Source organism: Echinococcus granulosus, assembly GCF_000524195.1.
Source record: "Echinococcus granulosus chromosome Unknown EG_S00002, whole genome shotgun sequence".
Classification (NCBI taxonomy): Eukaryota; Metazoa; Platyhelminthes; class Cestoda; order Cyclophyllidea; family Taeniidae; genus Echinococcus; species Echinococcus granulosus.
The window spans coordinates 3,217,376-3,239,995 of NW_020170382.1; the positions used below are offsets into that span (position 1 = coordinate 3,217,376).

General features: G+C 42.9%; 3 protein-coding genes across 3 annotated transcripts; all 3 read left to right on the top strand. All coding sequences in view use genetic code 11, as the record gives it.

The window, feature by feature from the left end:
• Positions 1-606: 606 nt before the first annotated feature.
• Positions 607-3,162, top strand: EGR_00678 (Adrenodoxin; the record flags this gene model as incomplete). Its single annotated transcript, XM_024489927.1, has 5 exons — positions 607-668; positions 703-818; positions 852-984; positions 2,728-2,785; positions 2,827-3,162. 5 exons carry the CDS (start codon positions 607-609, stop codon positions 3,160-3,162), a joined length of 705 nt encoding a protein of 234 aa, XP_024355924.1.
• Positions 3,163-3,794: 632 nt separating this feature from the next.
• Positions 3,795-10,555, top strand: EGR_00679 (hypothetical protein; the record flags this gene model as incomplete). The annotated part of the gene is made up of 10 exons (XM_024489928.1): positions 3,795-3,803; positions 4,844-4,996; positions 5,037-5,198; positions 5,580-5,730; positions 7,018-7,176; positions 7,463-7,630; positions 8,156-8,457; positions 9,310-9,469; positions 9,541-9,607; positions 10,453-10,555. The coding sequence occupies 10 exons, from the start codon at positions 3,795-3,797 to the stop codon at positions 10,553-10,555; spliced, it is 1,434 nt and encodes a 477-aa protein (XP_024355925.1).
• Positions 10,556-19,512: 8,957 nt separating this feature from the next.
• EGR_00680 (Krueppel-like factor) lies at positions 19,513-20,991 on the top strand (the record flags this gene model as incomplete). The annotated part of the gene is made up of 5 exons (XM_024489929.1): positions 19,513-19,566; positions 19,642-19,929; positions 20,012-20,203; positions 20,283-20,592; positions 20,672-20,991. 5 exons carry the CDS (start codon positions 19,513-19,515, stop codon positions 20,989-20,991), a joined length of 1,164 nt encoding a protein of 387 aa, XP_024355926.1.
• Positions 20,992-22,620: the final 1,629 nt, after the last annotated feature.

The following is a 22,620-nucleotide window of genomic DNA, read 5'->3' on the forward strand; positions in this document are numbered from 1 at the left end:
TTCACTTGACCATCTGCGCCACTTAAGTATCTAATGCATTCCTTCTCCATAAAAATTCTATTTTCCAAAATAAACGAGTAACATGTGTCACTTTAGAGCACGTAAGAAGAGCGCCTTTAAGCATATTGCGCCCTTTGAGGTAACTTTCTTTAACGAAAGGGTGCTCCCGGTTCTTCAGAATCACGGGAACCTTTCGCCTTGCGTTTCTCCATATGTTGAGTCAATTTCTTTGGTGCGCTCAAGCGAAATGCCGTTTCGTCATGCACATAAACCACCCTAAATCTAATTTGGAGGAAAATTTCTTTGTGTCTGTAACAAGATTTATCACCCTAAATAGCAATGTTGTACGGTTCACTTTACTCCAAAATGTGCCACGACGCATGATTGTCTCCGTAAATTCGTGAATTTATATTTCTTTTGCATGTTTGTTCTTGTAAGTGGTTCTTTCTAGGTTTAAAGAAGTACATGTCATTTTGACCCTGAACATACTTTATACTTCCTGCGGCCAGAACGCCTCTGCCGCATTTCTCAAATTCCTCGTTTTTTTATACAAGCATGTTGTTTCGTCCGCTGCAGCGCGTCTCGCGCCTTTTTGCAGCACACTTTATGCGTTCAAACTACTTTCAAAAGCACGCAGCATCACAATATTCAACTGATTCTTCAAATGTGTATGTCTTCCTTTTGAAGTCATTGTGGTGCTAGAGTACAGCTGACATTTGAGTGGCTTTGCAATGGTGTTCGAAAAACAGTTCCTGCAAACGTTGGTGATACTCTTCTCGAAGTCATTTTAGACAACGAACTTGATATCGACGGGTTTGGTAATCTTTCGTTTTTTCATCTACGTTGTTAAGGTGCCTGTGGGGGTGAGCTTGCTTGTTCAACCTGTCACCTAATTTTGAGTGATGACATCTATAATAAGCTCCCAAATCCACCCTCTGAAGAAGAAACAGATTTGTTGGACTTAGCTCCAGTTATAACGGATACGTAAGTCTGATTAAAACTACTCTCACCAGTCATTTGTGTAATTCTTGACTTACAACTTTTGCTTTTTGATGCTTTATCGACCAGTTGTTTTAGAATGAATTGTGTATTGTGATACATCCTTTGTTACGGTATAATTAGTGTTTTTACTACGTCTTTTACAAACGGTTTTTAGGGGAAACTTTATCAAACCTCTTTCTTGAAAGCATCTGCTTAAGTCTTCTGTTCTGTTTTTGCTTTTAAAACATTTGAGAAGTCTTTTATGATTATTGACTCTACTCGCCTTGTTATATGGGGTCGTTTGTATTATTTTCAACCAAAAAAACCTATTTTTTGGCAGTTCTCGACTTGGTTGCCAAGTTATAGTCTCTGATGAAATGGATGGCGCTGTGATAAAAATCCCTGAATTCTTGTAGGATGCTCTTCCCTAAACAACGTGAGTCATTTTGTTTACTTATGCTTAATTAGTAACATTTCGTTCGACTTGAATCTAGCCAACTTTTTCATCCTGAACCTCTATACTCCGTAGTCTCCACACGTTTGCTCCAATTATAAATGAATAAATAGGTCCCAATCTTCCGCAAAACAATTCGACTTAAATGTTGTTATAAAGATTGCAACTAATTGGTCAACTCTTGTGCGACCGTGAAGTATTCTGTGAAATCGGTTCCCTCAATTCACGTAGTCGATTGTGTAGATATGATTGCTGGGACCTCCTAGACTGCATTATTTTCCTTTCAAACAACAGCAACAACAAATGGTGCAGTTAGATGGGTATGAGGAGTTTTAGCAGCCAAAGTGATAAGTGAGGTGATAGGGTAGCGACTAGTCGTGTTGCGTTCATTGTGGCCATTGACGTGGCCGGCCTTTTGGTTTGCAACTGACCCCGAACCTGGGCGAACGATCTTTTTCGCAGGCGGAGTTTATCCCTTTGAACCTTCTCTTTCACCCATTTACTCAAGTAAAGGTAGAGAATACCCACTATTACACTACACTTGGAATCAGGTTTCGAAAACCCTGTCATACTTTATAAACTGTTACTTTGTACTTGTAAAAATTTATTGTTTATTAGCTGGTTTGACTTATTCTTCCGCGTCTAAATGACCCGGTAGTTAATGAAGCTTGCAACAAATCCACTAGTCTGTATTTTCCCCCTTCTGTCATTGTAATATTAGTGCCAACCGTGCCGTCTATTGTGTTTTTAAACTATGGTTATGAGTTAAAACTGTTTTTTCCATCCCGTCCATGCATTAGAAGGCCAGTTTCGTAAGTAATTGATTTGATAGCTTTTATTTTCATCTGTTTCCCTAGTGGCGAATGACATCAACTAGCCTCTTTGCAGTTGTTCATACACCCTCGTGAGATGCTTTTAAACTTTAATTTCTAAATTTTCGGTTCCCTAATGAAGAAACCAAGTTATAATTAACAATTGTTAATGCTGCCACGTAAGGTTTTCGCAAAGATAACGAGTTTTAGTCTTATGTACTATGCTGTGCTTGTTTTCATGTCATCATTATCCACTAGTTCGACCCAATTTCAGTTTTAAGAACCGAGACGGACGCCAGGAATGAATTTCTTTCTTTAAAGTAGTTTGAAGCTTTCAAGATTTGCAGTGCACACTATGAGTATCCTTTGAGGTAACAATTTGTCCATCTCATAGTACTTTGTATTTTCTAAAGTTACATCTAACCCCTCTTTTGATGATTTCTTGCCCTTTTGAATCCTTTTTTATCCCATTCCAGTTAGCGTTTCATCCCAAGAATTTTCACACCTTGTGACATTTAAACACCAATTCACTGAAAATGTATTGTTTTCACGGTCTTGCTTAATCTTTCAACTCTGAAGTTTCTTGGAACTGGTTTGTGCTGCACTAATTTTTCTGCTTTTGCTCAATATTTTCTTGTACTGTCCAGCTTGCTCTTCCTTTTTGAAATCGAAAACGAGTTTTCATGTTCAATATCGGTATTAATGCTTTTAAGTTGCATTCTCTTAAAAAAAGATGTGTCTCCAATGTGTTTGTCTTTTGAGCTTTTTTTTACCAAATGCCCCAAATGCATGCCTTCAGCCGCGGTAACTGCTGCTACTTTTTCCACACAGTTTCCCGCCGCTGCATCCATGCACTCATCCCGACAGCGTTTAGCTAGTATTCAGATGGCAGATTCCGCATGGAAAGGTTTATAACCTTGCTTAACTCTTCGTAGAACATCGAGAGTGAGCTAACTTCCAAAGCAGCAAGTGTTCGCGGTTATAATCTTTGCCGTTCTCACAGAAAGATCCGCCTCTTGTGCCATTTCACCATAGGATGGATTTCGCACCGATCAGGCGTCCAGAATAAGGCAGGAGATCTAGGTGTTGACGCTATGTTTCCGATAACTACTGCCTCAGAATAGAAACGGAATTGCCACATCCTCAATCTCCCCTAACGTACAGATGTACAGCCGGCTGTCTTTGAGGCGTTAACACCGCTGCTGAGTGGACGAGCTCCCATCACCATGCAAACTGTGGTGGAAGGCCTCTGTAGGAATAGATATCCGCGAATTTTGGTTCGATGTCTTCGTTAATGAGAAACTCCACTGGTCACCATACGTTGTTTCATGTATGCGACTACTACTACTGTTCCCTGACTCCTTGATTAATGACAACTGGACTAGTCTACGACATATGCGTTGGCTATATTTAGCGCCTATTACTGTTTGTAGTGTCACTAAGACGGTGTCTTTATTGCGTGTAAAATTGGGGGTCCCGACTTGACTTGAACGTGTCTTGATTGGTTCTGCCGTGTTTCGATGTTTCCTTTTTTATTTACATATAACATGTTGGAGGTAAGTGTGTGGGTAGTCTCTTCACGGTTTCTCCACATAAATAAGTGTCGGATTGCTGTGGCACTTGATAGGTGTCAAGTGGGGTAATAATCGGATGTTATCACACCGCTCGATATATACTGATAGTCAACACAAAAACGGTCACCAACAGGGAGCCACTGGTGAAGGGAAAATAAGATGTGCGGGATGCGCTGAAGGGTTGTTAGCCATCTCCGCTGCCACAGCAACAGGCTAGGTAGAGGAGCAGCCAATCAGGAAGCATTTCTTCCATTTCAAGTTGTAGTTTTCCAAATACATTACCCATGTTTTCACGTCCAGCAACTCATGCAGGCACGTACAGATTCCCCCATTAGCACCACTCCCTCCTAGTCCTTTTATTCCTAAACGGCTTCAGACAGGATCGCGAGGAAGTAACTCACTTTTCGTTGCTACTTTAACTAATAGGAGCGTTTCTGTGACTAATTGTAAGATTTTTAATTTCTTGGAATCATGACTGTATCTGTCTGAAAAGTTTGGCGAAGTTGGCTTCCAATGACTACGAGTTGAGTTGAATTAATGCAGGGTTTCCGTTGCCATTGGAACGAAATGCACTCATGAAGGCAGAGGATAAATAGGATCCTAAAGTAAGGATTTGCTAATTTACGGTAAATCAGAGTGACCGCTTCTTGCAAGCAAACAGAACACTAAGAAATGCTGGCCTTGAAGTGGGTTGACGGCTTTATTGCAAGCGTAAAAGCTTCTTGGAGTGTCGCCTGTATGCGAGATGTGCACTTGATGAGCCTGTGCTGTACCACATCACCGGGCTCAAACGGTTTGGTTGTGTAAGATAATACCATATATGTGGTCCGTTACTGGTGTGAGGAAGTTAATTACTTTCTTAGTCGAATAAATTAAATAGAGCCATGGGATATTTGGACTGTAGTGGTCGATTTGCCTCTGATCCAGATCCCAGTAACGAGCTTATTAAAGCCTTTTTTCGAAGAGTTTCACTGGAGTGGAACTGGATTCTTTCAAAGGGCCTTTCTATCCATTCCCACTAGTCCGATGATTTTGGACTTATTAGTAGGCGGCTTTATGAGAGTGATGACTTCATCGTCACGTCGAGTACCCGTGTCAAAAGAGACGAATTTGTCCTCTTGGAACGCGTCTATTCACAATACTCGGCGTGTGACGGAGAACTACTTTTCTTCGATGTAGTTCGCGTACAAGTTCTGTGGGCGTCTTTACTTCTAGATGGGAGCTGAGCGCTTAGATTGGGCGAATCTGGTGGCATGTTTAGACGCGACCATTTACTACTTCTCTCATAATGAATCGCTAGACTTTTTGAAATCTAATAAAGTCGTTCTCATCCCGACCTCAAACGCTGTTTCGTCGTCTGGCGAGGTCGTGGTTATCGTTATTTACCCCTTGTCTCACTCAAAAGCGAGTTCTATCCCGTTATTTTACTTATACATTCCTTCTTTAGCCCCTCGTAGTGCAATTCCGCTCCGGTGGCATTCAGTTCCGATCCGCCTTCCTATTTTGCCGAATGTACAGCAAATAGCCAAATACAGGTCTTTCTTGCATGCTCTGTTTTCTTTTTAGTATTTCAACAATTAAGTGTGATGACTACAATTCTCACCATGCAGCAGAAGGGGTCACCTTATCCATGTGGTTGATGTATCACTAATTTGCAAGCAAATGTCCTTAGTCGGTCTATAAATATGGGCTTCCCTCATAAGAGTTGATAGCAGTTCGACAGTCAGACTTGTTTCTATTTCTAGCCTTTTTCTTCAGAAAGGTAAGATGACAATTGAGGCGGTATTGAAGTCTTCCAAAAAACACAAAAAGTTGTTGGATTTCAATAAAGGGCCCCAAGCTGCTGAGGAGGATAGGCAATCCTCCGGACGAAAGCGAAGTGCAAAACTTGCAGAGGCGAATGATTCACGTAAGGCTTTTTCTGCTTAAATCCGCTTCTTTTGCAAAGTGACCAGATATCTTGGCGCGATTTGTTGTAGTAGAAAACTTCTACTTTATCGTCCTCTCCCCACGAGGTACCTGTTCGATGCGAGTGTAGCTTTCCTACAGTGCTTACCTCTGAGGGGGGAGGGGAATAACCTGGCCCTACCAACTTCTCCTATCGTCTCAGTTTTCCCACTTACCCATCCCCCATGTGATCATGTAGTGTTTTAAAACTACTACCAACAACTTGGAGAAATATGAATCATACTGATAAGAAGGATGAGGTGTGAAAATATTCCCCTCCCTCCACCTTTTCAAAGAAAATTCAAATACTTTCACGTGTATGTTTTATTTGCAGTTTTGGCTCTTTCTAAAGAAGAAATCTTATTGCGAACCTTCAAATAGTACCAGTTTGAGTGGGTAGGTGGAAGTTATAGTTACTTGGCCTTCAGTAGACGAACAATTGTGTCTGCAGCACGCAAATACGGGCACAAATCAAATGTGTTGTGTGTTGTAGTATGAGAGCTCCAATGCTGCACTTCATCGCAAGTTTTTCAGTCAGCCAACAATCCAAAATGGACGACTCCGTCTTCCCGCCTTATCGTCTATCATCTGTCAGTGCATAATAATGATAGGGAGACCCATTTGCTTAGTTGCTTCCACCACAACTTTTCCCCCTCCCACCCTTGGTGTAAGTGTTAATGAGTTCCCCAATTTTATTCTTGACTTCCTGGCCTCCAATTAACGTGCCAATTGCCGCACATTCTTCCTTGTTATCAAGGATAGGGGTTGGGGAGTCTTCCCTTCTCGACTTGAAACAACTGCCTTGGACCGAGTTACCAGCAGAATCGAGTGTGCTAAACCATTTCTGGACGGCAATTTTGAAGCTTTGGGATTGAGTTGGGATTCGTGAAGCAGACAATCTCGAATTACCTCCGTCAGGATGGATGGATATTCAATGAGATGAGGGTCGCTTCCAAGTAAGAGGAGGGTAGTAGGGAATACAATAGACGTAGAGTGCCGTACTGGCAGAATGACTCGGTCGTCTCACAGCGATGCACACAGACAAGTTGCACTGCAAGAAGTCATTGCAGCAAGCTATACCAAAGATGGCGCGTGCTTTTGACTAACTGATGTCTGGCTGTTCTTCCTCTATTTCTGCGATATTCTTTGACTCAATTTTAAAGTTCCAGTCTAAAATTCCTCCTTGCCTAAATCTACAGTGGACTATGGATATCAACTGAAGGAAGCTTTGTATCCTCTTTTTTTCCAGGAACAACTGAGGTTAATGCCGAAATTGAAGTTTCCAAACCTACGAAGAAACGGAAAAGTTCGCCAGCAGCTGCAACAGACTCGATTGAGGATGGGGAGGAAGTGTCAAAACGGCGGCATAAATCGAAACGTGTCAGTTTTGGTGACGTTGAAAAGTCAAGTATGTTTTTATTGTTTTTTTTTTTACTCCCTGTAAATTAGGATTGACCTTGGAGGTACCTTGCTCTATTTCTAATGTAAATTTATGGAATTACTAACTTTCATTGTGACAACTTAGTCTGAAAGTGGATTTTTTTTCCTTTAAATAGCTATTGTAGCTTTTTAAGCATGATACATTCTGCTGCCGTTATTGTTTTTCATCTGGAATTAATGCCTTAGTTTCTTTCGAAACGACCACAAACTACCGGATTGCCTTGTAGTAAAATTCCTCATTATTTTGTTTCCAGAAAAGAAATCCGTGGAGGCGGGAAAGCCAGAAACGACGAAAAAGTCAGTGAAATTTGCTAAGAAACTGGTCACTCTGGGGAGTCAATCGACAGAATCTAAAAGCAAGCCGAAAGTTTCAATCTTGAAGGCTCCACCTCTTTCCGCAAAAACTTCAAGGGAGGGTTCTGGTGAGATCTGTTTTCCCAATTACGTTCATTCGTGATGTGCCACGGATGTTTACTGCTTGATTATCAAATCTCTTTGTTTTCTTGCTTGGATTTAATCATCAGGAATCCCCTAAAGGAAGTAAATACACATTATTTAATTCTAACTCCCCCCCCCCTTTGTCTTTACAATTTCCCCGATTTGTTCCCCAGCAAAATATTTTGATCGGCTGTTTCAGCTGTTGAGCAATTCGGTCAACCGTAGCGTTCCCGATAATGGCAGTTTGTCCATTCTTCTGCGCATCAGAATCAGAATCGGTCTGCATAAGACCGAAAATATTACATTGAATTTTAAGTTGGATGCCAATGGAAGGAAGCCGATTTTTTTTCACATCAGTAAACCAGTTGATGGGAATTAGGACGTTCTTTGCCTGTGTTTCAGATGCAAACTTTTGAATTTTTCACGGGTTGATTGGGATGTAAGGAACATCGGTAGTGAACGTTGTAAACAAGGTCTGCGCAACCTCTTACTCGTCTTTCCTTTTCCAGAAGTTGAAAAAGTGAACGATGCAGATGAGAATGTTGCTGAGACGAAGTCGCGAAAGCCAAAAAAGTCCAAAAACGCTCTCAAACGCATCAAGTGGGTGAAACGACACCGCAAGAAGACCCTCTCCCGGCGCAAACGACGTGCCAATCGAGAGTTGGCTCGCTTGCGTCCCCAGCGTAATGCAGAACAGCATTTGTCAGAGGCAATAGAGTATCTTAATGCCTGGTACTCAAGTCCGGAGACGTGGAAGTACAAGAAGGTTGCACAATTGACTCTCATCAAGCATGCCTTCAATCCTGCTCTTGTGAGTTTTTTTATTTACTACACCTACCCACCACTCCATTAGGAGACGGGGATGGTCCCGCATTTTGGCAGTTCTTGTTCGAAGGGGTACATCTATTTTGCACTCTACTGCTTTTCTCTTACTTTGAAGCAACCCTCATCTCATCAAGTGTTCGTCCATCCTGAATGATGGGGCTTGAGATTTTCTGCTTTGCGAATCCCAACTTGGTTCAAAAGTTGTAAAAAGCGCCATTCAGAAATAGTTTACGATACTCAGTTTTGGTAATAGCCCTGTGAAAAGTAGTTGTCTCACGTCAAGGAGGGAAGATCCGCCCTCTCCTTCTCCCATTTTTTATAATAAGGGAGATTGATGTGTCGTACTCGGTACGTTAGTTTGAGGTCAAGACGTCAAGCTTACATTTCGTCAATGTTCATTGTGAGTGGACAAACTACCCGCTAACACTTATATACAGTGAAAAGGGAAAGTTGTTTTGGAGGCTGCGAAACTAATGCATGGCCCCCACTTTCATACCATGCAGCAATAAATGACAGACACCTTGTCAATTTGTTGCTCTTTTTTCTTCACATATGCTAATAAAAATGCGTTGTGCTTTTTATTCCGTTTTCTGAGGGACTGACTTATGATGGAGAACAGTTCTTATCTTTTTTATTGCAACGCTCGTTAAGTAAATGAAAATATTTTTTTAAAGACGATCCTAAGGCCTTGCACCGCTTCGTGCCCAGAAGACCATGCATGTTTTGTATGGCGTACTGTCAACGAAATTTCCTCATCTTCAACCGAAAAACAGCTTTCTCCCATACGAAATTACGAAAGTTTATGGTTCAATTTTTTGTTTCCTCACTCCCTCCTCAGATCGATGAAGAGACATTTGAACTCCTCTTGCACTACCTGGCAGGGGTGCAAGGGGCCGTGGTGGATCGTCTCCGGTCCATGTGTCAACAAATAATCGACAGTGGAGGCGAGCCACCTGAATCCCCAACCTTTCCCCTTTCCATACCATCCGAATGGCAAGGTAACTGTTCTTGTGTTTATAAAAATTGTTCTACTGAAATATTTTTAAGTAAACAGTCTTTTTACCTTTAGCCTCCTCGGTTGTTGTTGAACGGGCTACGAAAATGCTTGAATTTGTGTTGTCGTCTGCGGCTGGGATGTGAATAACTCGACTACTGCCACCTGATATCTACAGCTTTTCATAGTCAAGTAAATACGATCGATGCCTACTTTGTTTTCTCTAATCAAACTTTGTTAGAGTGAGGGCTGTGCACAATTTTTTATATGGTGCAGACTACTTTGTCGATTTTGTCAGTACAGCAGGTTGGTTGATCGGTGATAGATTATGTCAAATAGCTGTTAACTCTAACTGGATCAGCGAACTGGCAGTATTTTGCATTTTTCACTTAGGGTAACGATATCGACAAGAAAGATGCTCCTTTTCGTCACTTTCTTGTACTGTGTGCACCACTGGTGCAATCCCTTCTACGGTCTTTATAATTTTGGTAGTCTGCGATATGATATTGTGCTTCGGTTAGGTCTTAAAGCGATTTCTCACAACGAAAGGTAGTAATCGGCCTCTGACTGTGTGCATCCGATGCACATTTTTTATCCTCCCTTTTTATTCTGCCTCAATGTTGCATTCCTTTGAATTCCCTAAAAAGACTCCTTTTTGCGTCCATTAAGTTCTTTTCTTCACATTTTGCAGCTTTCGGTTTATTGCATTGAAGCCAAATTGAATTAACTGCTCGCAGTCTAAAGCCAACAGATTTCGTATTCTGAGATTTGGGTGGGTTGGCTTTTAAAGGAGGGAGGTAAATAGTTTTCTTGTTCACAAAAGCAAATGTTCTCATTTTCTTGATTTCATTCCTAATTTACTACGCACACTCCAGGAGGGCCACGCGCACGCATATTGCGTTGTGATTTGGGTGTGTCATCAACGAATCTACCCCCCTTTTTCCTCATCCACTGCCTAATTGGGTTTTCTTGCCTCTTCCTCTTAAGGGATCTCAAGTCTGTTATCAGCAGGGCGACCTACTGCCTCCCACCCTTTCCGAAATTTGCTGGTCGTGATCGGTGTTTCGAATCGATGTCGAACTCCTCCTAGATTTTGCTATTTCTGAGGTTTCTATCCATCTTCTTCCACATGCTAGTTTCTGAACGTTTAGGGAGGTTTGGAATTTCGCGTTCTGGTTTACTTCCTTCTGATTAGCTAGCGAAACGTGGAAGGGGCGCACGCCATATTGAGTCGATGTAATCATGCAGGAACGATCGCCATACATGTACTTAAGCATTCCAATGCCTGGATTATCAGCAACGAAGCTCTCTGTTCTGAAGTCTCTTAGTGCCTCTGTAGGCATTCACAATGAGACCGCCCCCATACGCTTCTGTAGTTTATGCTATTAGATAAGGGCATTTGCACTTGGATAATTGGGTGTGAGGTGACTCGCAACGGGCAGATTATTAGAGCTACGTCTGACATTTGGTAATCACCGCCTGGTTTAAGTTCTCTATCAAGGCTAAAAGTATAGTGGGACCTGGAGGGAATGAATCCAAATGGGTCCCAAAACAAGGAGGCTAGCTACCATCTAGTGAAGACAAAAGATCTGGTAGCTCCCCTCACGTAATAAGAAATTACCACCAACCCAGGTAGACAGTTGCAGGAGTGAAAAAGGGGACTAAAGTCAAGGTGGAAATTTGAGGGTCTCCTCTATCTTGTGAAACGCATTTAGCCTAAACGAAAAACGTATTTCCTAGGCGTGGTGATTGGCGCGCAAAATTCTCCCTTCACAGAGCCCCCATCAAAAACTGCAAGGTGTCATTTCTACACTGACTTTATTACCGCAGAATTTATATTTTGCAGTGGTATAACCCTTTGCTTGAATTTACACCTTTTTAAAGGCAAGATTGAATTGATAGTGATGGGAAAGGTAAAGTTTGAGCGCGATAAGTTCACATTTATTGCCGAATAAATGTCATAAAAATGGGTGTGTGGCGCAAATGGATAAACGGATTGCTATGTGCTAGTTGTGGTACCAGTCTCTCTACACTTCCACGTACTTATGCAAACTTATTAAAGTTGTCAAGTCAAAACGTGGCCTGAGCTCGCCAGTAATTACTTTACAAGGCATTCCTACGTCTCTTCTTCAGCTTATCCTTTGTCCCCTCCTCCTTCGCCCGCTGCATTTACACACCTACCTCGTTGTTCGTCCAACATCTGCAGAACTTCCGCGCTGATGGATTTGTTAAGACTGCTGAACTACGAAACGCCAGGCTCATCGAATGTAAAATCTGCCTTCATGTACAGAGTGCACCAACTCCTCCATGGTGTCGGTTTGTTTCCTTTCGTTATATCGTGTCGTGGTCTGCTGTGCTGTGTTGGGTTGGACTGGCTTCATCCCTTTTATCACACAGCAGGTTATACGTGTTTAATGAATAGATGAATGCGTGACCACAGAAATTGCTGTTACGGTGGTGGGTTGGAAATCATCACGACCCCATAAAGCGTCTTTTGAAACCTCTACAGCATCAAATCTAATAGGGTAATGCCGGGCAGTTGGGCGTCTCGTCGCCGTCTCGTGTGGTTTATTGCCCTCCAGTGGCGTGCCTTGCCACGCCATATTTGAATTCTACTGTAGACACAAGTAGACATTCACATATTCTGGTTTTATGCCTTCTTTCACACCCTGTTCAGTGAACACCCTGCAGCAGCTGTTGCTTTCCGGCTCCATTAACTATGCTTAAAATGAAACCGCCACTTACGCACTTGGCACGTGCTATCAACTGTTGTGTTTGATTGGAAAGGTCGTCACTTTTTCAGACCTACACGGCTTTACGTGTATCTTCACTAACAGCTCAGGTGTGCTGGCAGATGGATGATCTGACTTTGCCTTTGAACCTAATCAGTTGCGATTCGCAACACGACCTCATATCACAACTACCTTTCTCGTTACCTGAATTGGCGTCTGTTATTGTCGATTGTTTCTCTCTTCACTTCATCTGTATGCATACAAAGCACTGATGAAATGGTTTATACAAATGACATTGCGTTGCAATACCATCAGCTGGTGATCACACTCAATTAACATGGTCGGCATGACATTTCAAGGTCGCATACAGTACTGCCCTCCCTTCACACGCACATTGTGAGTGTCAGTGAAAGGCGAGGCAGTGGTGTTGAATTGTAACAACATCACCCGTTGGATCAGATCATTGCAAACAATGAGCTCATTTTTGAACTTGACAGTTTTTGTTTTCAAACCTTACGTGAGTTAACCGTGAGCTTTGTGTTGTCAACCTTTGCACTTTTTAGCCTGTAATGTGGACTTCTGTTTGAAGCTCTCTCTGAAGGCGCTAGACACTGCACACTCCATCAGCAAGCTACAGAATAGCCGACTCGTGAGTCCACCAAGAGCTTTGTATTCTTATCTTTACGCTTCTTTCCATCGCTTAGAGTGTCATCTCCACTCCACATGCGCACTCTTTTGCCTGGACTGTCACAAATTTTTAGGCGACCCAAAGTCAACCACGAGCTGGAAGTGAAAATGATATAGAGAGTAAGAAGGCTTCTTATGATGTCATGGCGACGAGAATCCCAAATATTGCGTCCTCTGTATTGCTAGTCCCCAACGATGTTCAACAATGGAGTCTTCACTGATTCACCTGATTCCTTCCACGACATTTTGGCATAATAGCCTGTCAATTAAATCACTTCCACCAACCCTACTCTAGCTGTCTGTAGTGGTAAAGTATTTTTTTCTCCCACATTAAGAAGGGTGGGGAGATGAGTTGAGGAATGACAAAGAGGTTCATGTAGTGATACCAATCTTGCACTATCATTTCACATCACTCTCAATTTCCTTCTCAAGCACAATTTACTATCAAGGAAGTTTCGTGATCCTCGGTTGGTATGTTGATTCGATTAGAACTTTCGCCTACGCTGCAGTGATCTAACAACGAAGTAGAGCTTGAGACTATCCGCCAAGGGCCCTAAAAAACCAAGAGCAGGCATTTTCTAGCCTGATCTCGCATGCGATGGGAACTTGAAATTTGGATGCAGATTTTTTGCGACCTTCAATGGAATTGCCTCATCTCTGTACACGTGGTGCTCGGTTACGTAAAGCGTGTGCATTTTTGTAACCATAAAGCAGTGAGATTGCCTCTCCTGTAGCACCCTTTATTGTTTGACGTTTCTTCCAAAGCTTGGTGTGATTGGATAACTCAGTTCTACTGATAAAAAACAAATTTTTAGATTTTCATTTTCCTCACAGATAAATTTGGCACATACTTGGAAGATGGGAAAAGCATAGCCCAGGAAATTATGCCGTGTCAGAAATGTACACAGTCGAGCGTGATAAATGTATCCTATTAGCAACAGCAGGCGCAAATTTCATGGGCTGGTCTGGTTCTGGCATCGTTAATCAACCCACCATCAAGGTTTGGCCGCCTGCATGGTGCCGCGTGTTGTGGTGGCCGAAGTTCCTCGTGAATGGCGGTGCAAAACTCCAACCCGCAGACAAGACATACCAATGGTTCCAAGTTCTTATAGACGCCACTGACATTTTCAGTCGTGGTGCTTCTCACCACTCTCAGTCCGCAGCCTCGGCAGTCAATCCAATGAGCGTTCATCGAGCGGATCGCCTGATCGTGGATATTTGATTGGTGCACACTATCGTGTCTGTGTGTAGTATCACCAGTGTCTATAAAATGAGAAGCTCCGATAAGAAGGGTGTTAAACCGTAATTATGGGCGTGATCCTTCACGAAAGTATTCACATTAGTCTAAAATAGTCGCTTCCTAAAAACGTATTACCTCTACACCTCAGTATCACTCCTGAGGTGAATGTCTTAAAGTGAAGGCGAGAAAGGCCTTCAAATCGACTGTAACCAAGTAGAAGGGGTGAGGAGGGACAGTGATCTCACAAAGCTCTAAAATCAAGGCAATTAAGCACACACCTACTTGCCTCCTCTGCATATTCTCCCTTGTGCTCACATCGCATCAGGTAGTCAAATCGAATTCGTTGAGGCAACAAAAACAAAACAACTTCATCCTACGCAGTAGCCGCGATACTTGCATCAATGTTATGAACTCTACCCCTCGTACCCAGTTAAGCCTTATTTAGGCTTGAATCTCATGCCCTAATGGGTTACCCTTGGACTACCCTTTAACATGGTGTGAAGCACACGAGACCAGAAGGCTGGGGTATCCAGCTAGCATTGTGAGTGACATTACCAGAGCTGCACAGTCAAAACGCATACCCATCCTGCTGTCTGGCATTCGTTATAATTTGTACTTCAGCCCCAGGCATTCGAGACAGGAGTGGCGATTAAACTGCTAGATCTGTTGAATGCAAGATCAGAGTTCTGGCTTACGCCACTTTAAAGACTCGCTGTAACTTGGAAGAGTCAGATCGGTGTTTCTTCATCATGCCTTATAGAGCAGTCTATTGATACGGTACGTTATCCCTCGCTGTGCTCTCCGCCATTTCCCTCCCTCTTTTCGGTATCCCGAATGGTAAAATGTCGGCTGAACGAACCCTACGGATGTGATTCAGGCTTATCCTCTTCACGAATCGAGATTAACTCGGTTTCAAAGCTGTAGGAGCCTCTTCCTAGAGAGAATTTGGAGGAGGTGACGTTTTGAATGATTTATTTGATTCGGTTGAGGAGAATAGTCCTCCATTCTTCAACGTGAACAATCAAGCTTATTAAACTTTAGCATCTTGTAATGCAGGAAGCTAGGAAATCATTAAACCGGCCCACTCCAGAAGTCGCTGTGAGCCTGCAAAGAAAACCACCCTCCTACATGACATTCTGACGTGGTTTTCAGTCAGCGAAATTGGGATTGCTATTCTTTCGGAGCAAGGTTCGCTAGCACCGCCGTCAATCGGTTTACCAGCCAAATCGTCACTGTGGACTGGAGGCGGGAAGGCCAGGAAACTGGTGTAACGGGAATGACTAGGAGATTTTTGTCTTCACTCAATGCACCACAGTGGGTCACGCCCTTCAACAGTATTTTACTTAACGCTACGCAAAAACAATTTACATCCCTTTTATACGGTTCATCTTCTTTTTGCTGGTGCAACTTCTGAATTCGAAAGCTGGGGCTGTGGAATCACTGAAATGCCCTCACGGAGATTGCAGTGATTTTTAAGCCTCTACAACCGTGAATGCTTGCGTGTACTGTCAGAAAGTGTCAGAAAAGGAAGTCGTTTTTTTCACTCGACTCCACCATTATGTAGTGCACAACCTTTATGGAAGGAAGAGTGCTGCTTAGGTCTGAACGTACACCACATACACTTTTCAAACTTGTCTGTTTTATAAAAAAAAAACAATCTTTGATACGGTTTTAGTTTTTGCCTATGGTTGGGCAAATCACTTCATTTACCTTCGTTTTAAGGTGTAACACCAGGAAAGGAAGGTGAAGAAATTCTGCAATAATATCCACCTTTCCTGCCCACAAGTACGGGGTGACAAACAATGACATTTGTTTTGTCTGAAAAAATTCCCAAATTTTTGCTGCTTTGACTACTTCTGTACTACTCAAATTATTGGGTGGATTTGGAGAAATAAAAAAGTTTTCTTTTTAAATTACCAGAAAAACGAATTAGCAAAGCAGAAGTAAGTAAAACAAAGCAGACATTGTGTGGGATGGCTGGATGTATATGTGGGGATACGTTTGTACGTGATTACAAAGTGGAAACACAGATTCGCCTCATTCAAATGGTCGCAGGCATTGCGGAGAATCGCATGCACTGGGTGATAGGTGAGCAGAGCAACACCTTCGCACCCAATTCAAATGACGGAGGAAAAATTATCCAAAGGATAGGGGAGCAAACATTAAGGAAGGCAATGTCGGGCAGACATTTTCAACAGGTCACGCGATTAGCTAAAAGAAGGTTGCCGACACATGCAGCCCAGAGAATGCGCGAATTAGCAACAGGAAGGTTACCAGGATCATTCAAACCAAAGAATCTGGATGTCCGAATAGATTCCATGAAATGGAGTTATGGAGTTATCCGCGAAGACCTTAAAAGAAGCACGAGTCTGAGAGAAGCTTTACTAGAAACACGTGGAGGAGCTGAGAAGCTAGTAGCTTAGACGGCATGAGCTGATCTGAACCGCGGAAGAGTCAAAAGGTCTCTCTATTATGATGGAATGTAGACTTGTCGGTGTTCTGTGGTCAAAGTCTGGGCGAGCTGCACGTCAGTCACGTGTTTCGAACGTCGTCACGTGAATTAGTGTACCTACACACGCACACACCCAATTTTCACAACGAAACACTCGCCTTGGTCGTGCGTTGCGTATTAACACGGCGGCCAATCAGGCGAGCCGACGCAATCGCGCCGACGACCTTCATTTAACCTAGGGGAAACAGCCAATGGAAGAAGCATTCAACTTGGTTCGACTATGAACGGGGTTATGCACTTAAAATTAGGGCTGTCAAGTAATCGTATGAATGTATGTATACATACTACAATAGATTGTTCCCTAGTAGGCTCATCCTAGTTACTAGATGATTTCCAGATCGACAAATTTTCTTGCAAGTTAGTCGTAAATTCAAATACCTTTTTACTCTGCTTAGAACAAAGTGAATTAATTTGCATAGGCCCTCAAGTTATTCTGCTGCTACTTTTTCATCCGTCAAACTTTTACCCTCCAGGGCTGTTTATGGTCTCACCTACGTAAACAGGTGGATAAATTTGACTCCTTAAAAATGTGCTTTAAAATGCATTCCCAGAAAGCGATTTTTAAGTGCTCTTGAGCATTCTTATGAGTACAAAGAACAACTTAAACGTGATCATATTCATTTCTAGGATTATGAAAGCAAGAAAGCCCAGGCATGTAGGCACTCCCCATTGACATAAGTTGGCCACCGGGGCTACCCCACTTAAAGGCCAATCTCAAGATGATGGGTGGTGTTAAGACTGAATCACATGAATTTCAACTTTTTGCTCCAATCGCTCATTAATTTATTTTCGATGACAAGTACACGCATTGGGTGTTGCACTGTAGGCACCGGTCATGAACGAGGAGCGTGGTAAATACACGCAATCACCTACTGAAATGTTACCTGTCAAGGTATTACCCTTAAAGTGTATAAATTTGTCATCATTTTTTTCGTATCTGGTGGTAAATAAAATCACTCCTTCTGGGAAGAGAGTGAAGGGACAGTTGATGCAAAATTGTAGATTAGACAGGTGCGAGTGTTGGCCGAGGCGAGGGTGTGGTTAACTAATGGATGCACCGAAGAGTATTTCGTAGTTTGTCAAAGTTTATTTTCAATATGGGGTAATAATCTTGTTTACTACGGTATGGAAAAAGGTGAATCTTAGCAAGCCATAAAAAAAGAAAGTAATCTTTTCTTACTCCTACCGACTTAGAGATGAGATGGAAACGCTCTTTAGGATGAGAGCTTAGGCAGAACTTTGGTTAGCTTGACTTTCGTATCTTCTCCAAGTGCCTGAGTCGCCCTTTGAATGCTTTACAAAACACGTAAATGTAAAAATAGCTACACTGCTGACATGTGGAAGGGTTGGGAGACAGCGGCAGTGGCGTGAAGAACGATTCACAGGGTACCAAGGAGCATACACGATTGTGTACCGATCACTAGGGCAATCAAATGAAATGAAATTTTCTGCATCAAAAAGTCTTATTTGCAGAGCAAGGTGCCAAAAGTTATATCCTTTGATAAAATATCTCTCTGTTTGGCGACCCTAATCTCATTCAACAATATTAGGTCTATTACGCATTTAATGCATCCTAGTAATTAATCGCGTTTATTTTCACACCCCTCTGTGGTGCTTGGTCCTCCGATTTAACTCCTTTTCATGAGCTATTCGGAACCGTTTCAGTCGGGACATCACCGCGCAAAAGTCAAAAATGGGGGAGTTGGAATAATTGATGCTGTTGATTGCGTAGCCCTTCTGCCAAGCCTCTAAGGCCCTTTTCTAGGCACAAATCAGTTTCATCGTAATCACCCGACTATTTGGAGCATTAAAAGGCTATGATGTCCCGACTTGTTTCTGAGACAATCTAACAGTCTATTTACGTATATGGGGTGACCGGGGCTCTGGGTTGTTATCACAAAGGCCATTTTTAGTAAGGTGTCGAAACCTGGAGTCGTACTATGCAGTGCGACAGCTTTGCAACAACTCAGCCACACTGATCAAACCTCCACTATTTCATTCTGATAATGTAATAATCTTTCGTGTGCCAAAAAGGTCGAGCACTTTACGAGCCCTGATGACTAAAAAATGTAGGTTGAATTTCATCTTTAACTGTGGATAGATTTAGCTCAAGATCACTTAAAAAATTTCGTATTTTGTGGACCGTTCAAACACCTTTGCAACAGGCATCAAATTCGAATCTTTCATTTTTGACGATAGCCGCGACGCCTCAAGTAAATCTACTAATATGCAAAACTACTCTAGGAGGCACTGAAAAAATATCATTCATAGCAATTACGCCAGCTGCAGACACCAACATTGCTAGCGGATCAGGTCTTACTTCACTGTGTGAGTTAGCACTTTTTTTAGCAAGAAATATGCAAGAAGTAGAGCTGTTAGACACGAAATTTGGTTCCTGAAATCCACCCGAGATCGACAAAATGAGTGGACGTGGCAAGGCGTAACTGGGCTAGCCACAACCACACACCTACACACACCCACTGCAAGCAATAAAATTGTGTGCGTGTGAATGAATGAATATGTGTGTGTATGTGTGTGTTTGCACAAGAGCCCACATAAGCCATTAGTTAGCTCTTATGGTCACCTCCAAGCTGCGTGATTAGCCGCGTGCAAATCTACAGACGGCATGGCCTTGGAACGTGCACACACCCCACTCGCCAATCCACACCTCAGGGAGGGATACACGCACCCACTCCTCGTGCTGCGATTGGATGAGGTGCGTGAAATAAGGTGGGCACACCCACAGTGCGTTTCTAGGCCATGCTGACTAGACGCACGACCTTACAAGAAGTATCAGCTGCTATATAAGGTGCCGGTGATTCCGCTATCGAGAAAACTGGGTTTAATCTCACTGATCTGGCGGATTTTACAATACGATGAGTTCAGATATTGCTTCAAACCTGTTGATGCCACCAACTGCTAACATTGATGTAAGCTTGGCACTAACGAGCTCAACTATATATTTATTGAATTGGTCTATTAATCCATTTACTTTTGCCACGTAGATGTTACAACTGAAAACGGCGGAGATATTGGTGTCGATGTCGGAGGGATTGGCATTTAGCTTAAATCAAAACCACCTCCGCGCACCGCCTATCTCTCTCTTCCCAGAATTTACGCCTCTTCAAAACCAGAGCTACACCAACACCCGCAACAGCGATGGGCTGGATACGGAGGGGGAACTGCACCGTCGATTGAAATTCAAACTTCACCGCACCAAACCCCATGAAACCGCTGCCAGTAATCTCAAACACAAGGCGGCCGGAGCCGAACCGTCTTCGCGTCTAGCTGAGGTGGGTTTTCTTCCCTTGTTCTTTTCTTTCCTCTTAAACATTTGGTTTCTTGTTTTTATTCCAGTTTTAACTTTGTTTCCAGATTCTTCGTGAGCAGAATCTTGAGGGTAGGATTCCACTTCGACGATCTTCGACAGATCTTGTGGACTCCTCTGTGATTTTACGGCTAATGGCACAGCAGCACCGAAACTCTCTTCATCCTCACGAAACCAGTGCATTCAGTGTGGTTTCACCCCTTCCGTCTGAAGACGGTGTTTCTCCTAGTTCTACTCCTGTAAGTATTCCACGTAGGGTTTTGAATTCAGTTCCGGAGTTGACGCATAAATTTATGAAGAATCTTCCCTTCTTTCCAGTCGTCTTCCTATCACACTGGTCCAGAAGCAGAGGAGGCTTCCTGTTCGATGGCAAAGCCCTTCAGCTGTCCCTTTGATCTCCACGTGCTTTCGTTAAATTCTACGCCACAGATCCCTTCGGCGTTCACTGAACGCCGCGCTTCTGATCCCTGTCCCGCTTCTTATGCCGCTCTACAGAAACAGACGGTCTCGCAGAGTGGTAGAGGCGCTCCTACTGGACGAGTGAAAACACATCACTGTACATTCCAAGGCTGTGATAAGGCATACTTCAAGAGCTCTCATCTTAAGGCACACGTCCGAACTCATACTGGTAAGTTTTTTTCTCCTGGATTGATTTACCCTTGCATTTAAGGAGTTAATCTACCTCAATTAACTTTAAAATATTGTAGGTGAGAAGCCGTACGTCTGTGACTGGGAGGGATGTGGACGCCAGTTCGCTCGATCTGACGAACTGTCGAGGCATAAGCGAGCTCACACTGGAGAACGCAAATTCACCTGCAGTTTCTGTCCTCGTCGATTCAGTCGCAGCGACCACCTCAACAAGCACATGAAACGCCATCAACTGGAGGTGGTTGCTGCTGCAGCAGGCACTGGTAGCAGCAGTGGTTCTGGTGTTTCAGACGTTGAAAAACATACTTCTATCGACCTATCCCCGTCTTTAATTCCCCAAGAGGCCGCACCACGATTCCATCTCTGGTCCGATGAATAGTTGATGTCCAACGGGTGTATTTCAAATCGTCCGCCCAGCCGAGTCCATCCTCAACCAAACAGCAGAAGCGCATTTCTTTTGTGTCTGCGGACCTTGTTTTTTGTCTGGATGGTGATGAAAGAAGGCGGAAGGAGTTGTGGCTTTTTACCAGCGGAGCTACTACATATCCCCTCTTTCATTGTTCTTCATCCAAAGATTGCACACAAGCACGCACGCACACCCACATACATACATTCGTTTACAGACAAGGTCTTTTACCCTCTGGTCTTGTGGTCTACTGGAAACCCAACTCGCCAGATGTCCAAAGTGCTTCTTACCACTATTATTTCTTCTCATTATTTTGTACGAATAAATACCGTGCATTTTCTAAGTATCACAGCTCTCTTTCTACCTCTTGGTAATGGGGTCGGATGGTAGTAGTACTTCTTTCAGATGAATATCCAGCTGAAGTAGGACGGGTTTCAATGCGCTATTGTTATTTCGAACAGTTGTGTCCATCTATCTGCCTACCTTCCTTTGTTACTTCAGCCTTATCAACGGGAATGATTCATTCAAAAAAGTGGTGAATAATTTAATAGAATCGTGGTTACAATTGAGGAGTTCAACCCTCCATCGCTTAGTCAAGCGTCTATCCCCATGGCATGTCATCGATGACAACGGGCCTCAGAGAATATTTCTACGCTTCACACCTTGTTGATTAGAAGTCCATTGCTGGGGGTGATAGAAAATGTAAGACAGAAACACCCAGTATCGTTGCCCTATTGATCAATACGAGATTTTTGACTTCAGGACGATGGTTGGTTCCTTCCTAAATTGATTTAACCAATGAGGGGCATGAAGGGACTGCACCGCCTTTCTTTCTGATAGTGGCATTGCTAAGCTCTCTTGGAATTCATTATTCTTGTTGATTTCCCGTGTAATGTAATGACGCCATCTGGTATCAACTGTGGGTACAGTTATCACGAAGACTGCAGCTGATTTGGGACCTTGAGCTGACCAATGCGAGGAGTGACAACGCTCAGGCAGATATTGCGCTCACGTTGTTTAAAAATGACCAGAATTTTTTGTTCGAAACTTTTGTTTTTAAATAACAAATAAGCAAAATTAAATAGAAACACCGACGTACATGTCGCAAGCATTCAGCATGATGCCAAACGTGACTAGTCTACAGAAAGGGCTCACAGATAATGTTTGAGAGGGCTGACTAGTCATCCGACAATCGCTCGTCCAGTCTATCTACAGCTGAAGATGAACGCATCCGCTGCTACTGCCTTAAGCCCATTATTCGCAATCGCAAGGATTACAGCTGAAATTTCAAAGGTGGATATCTTAGCGAAGTGACGTTGATTGACCACACCCTCGCCTCGTAAATTGCTTTGTCATTTGCTGCTTCAGTCTATCGGGCATAGTTAATTTGTTGAGTGACGTAAATAATGCCTAAAATTCAGACTAATCCCGTAAAAAAGGCGCCTAATCACAAAAAGGGTTATGATTTTATAGTAAAAGCCGCAGATCCATCACTAATATGGAAATGCTGCTAACAAGAAATAAATTAAACCCACACACTATATCATAGGCATCGGGAGTCTCTTATTATTTATGGTAGGCTTTGCTGCTAAGGCCACACAA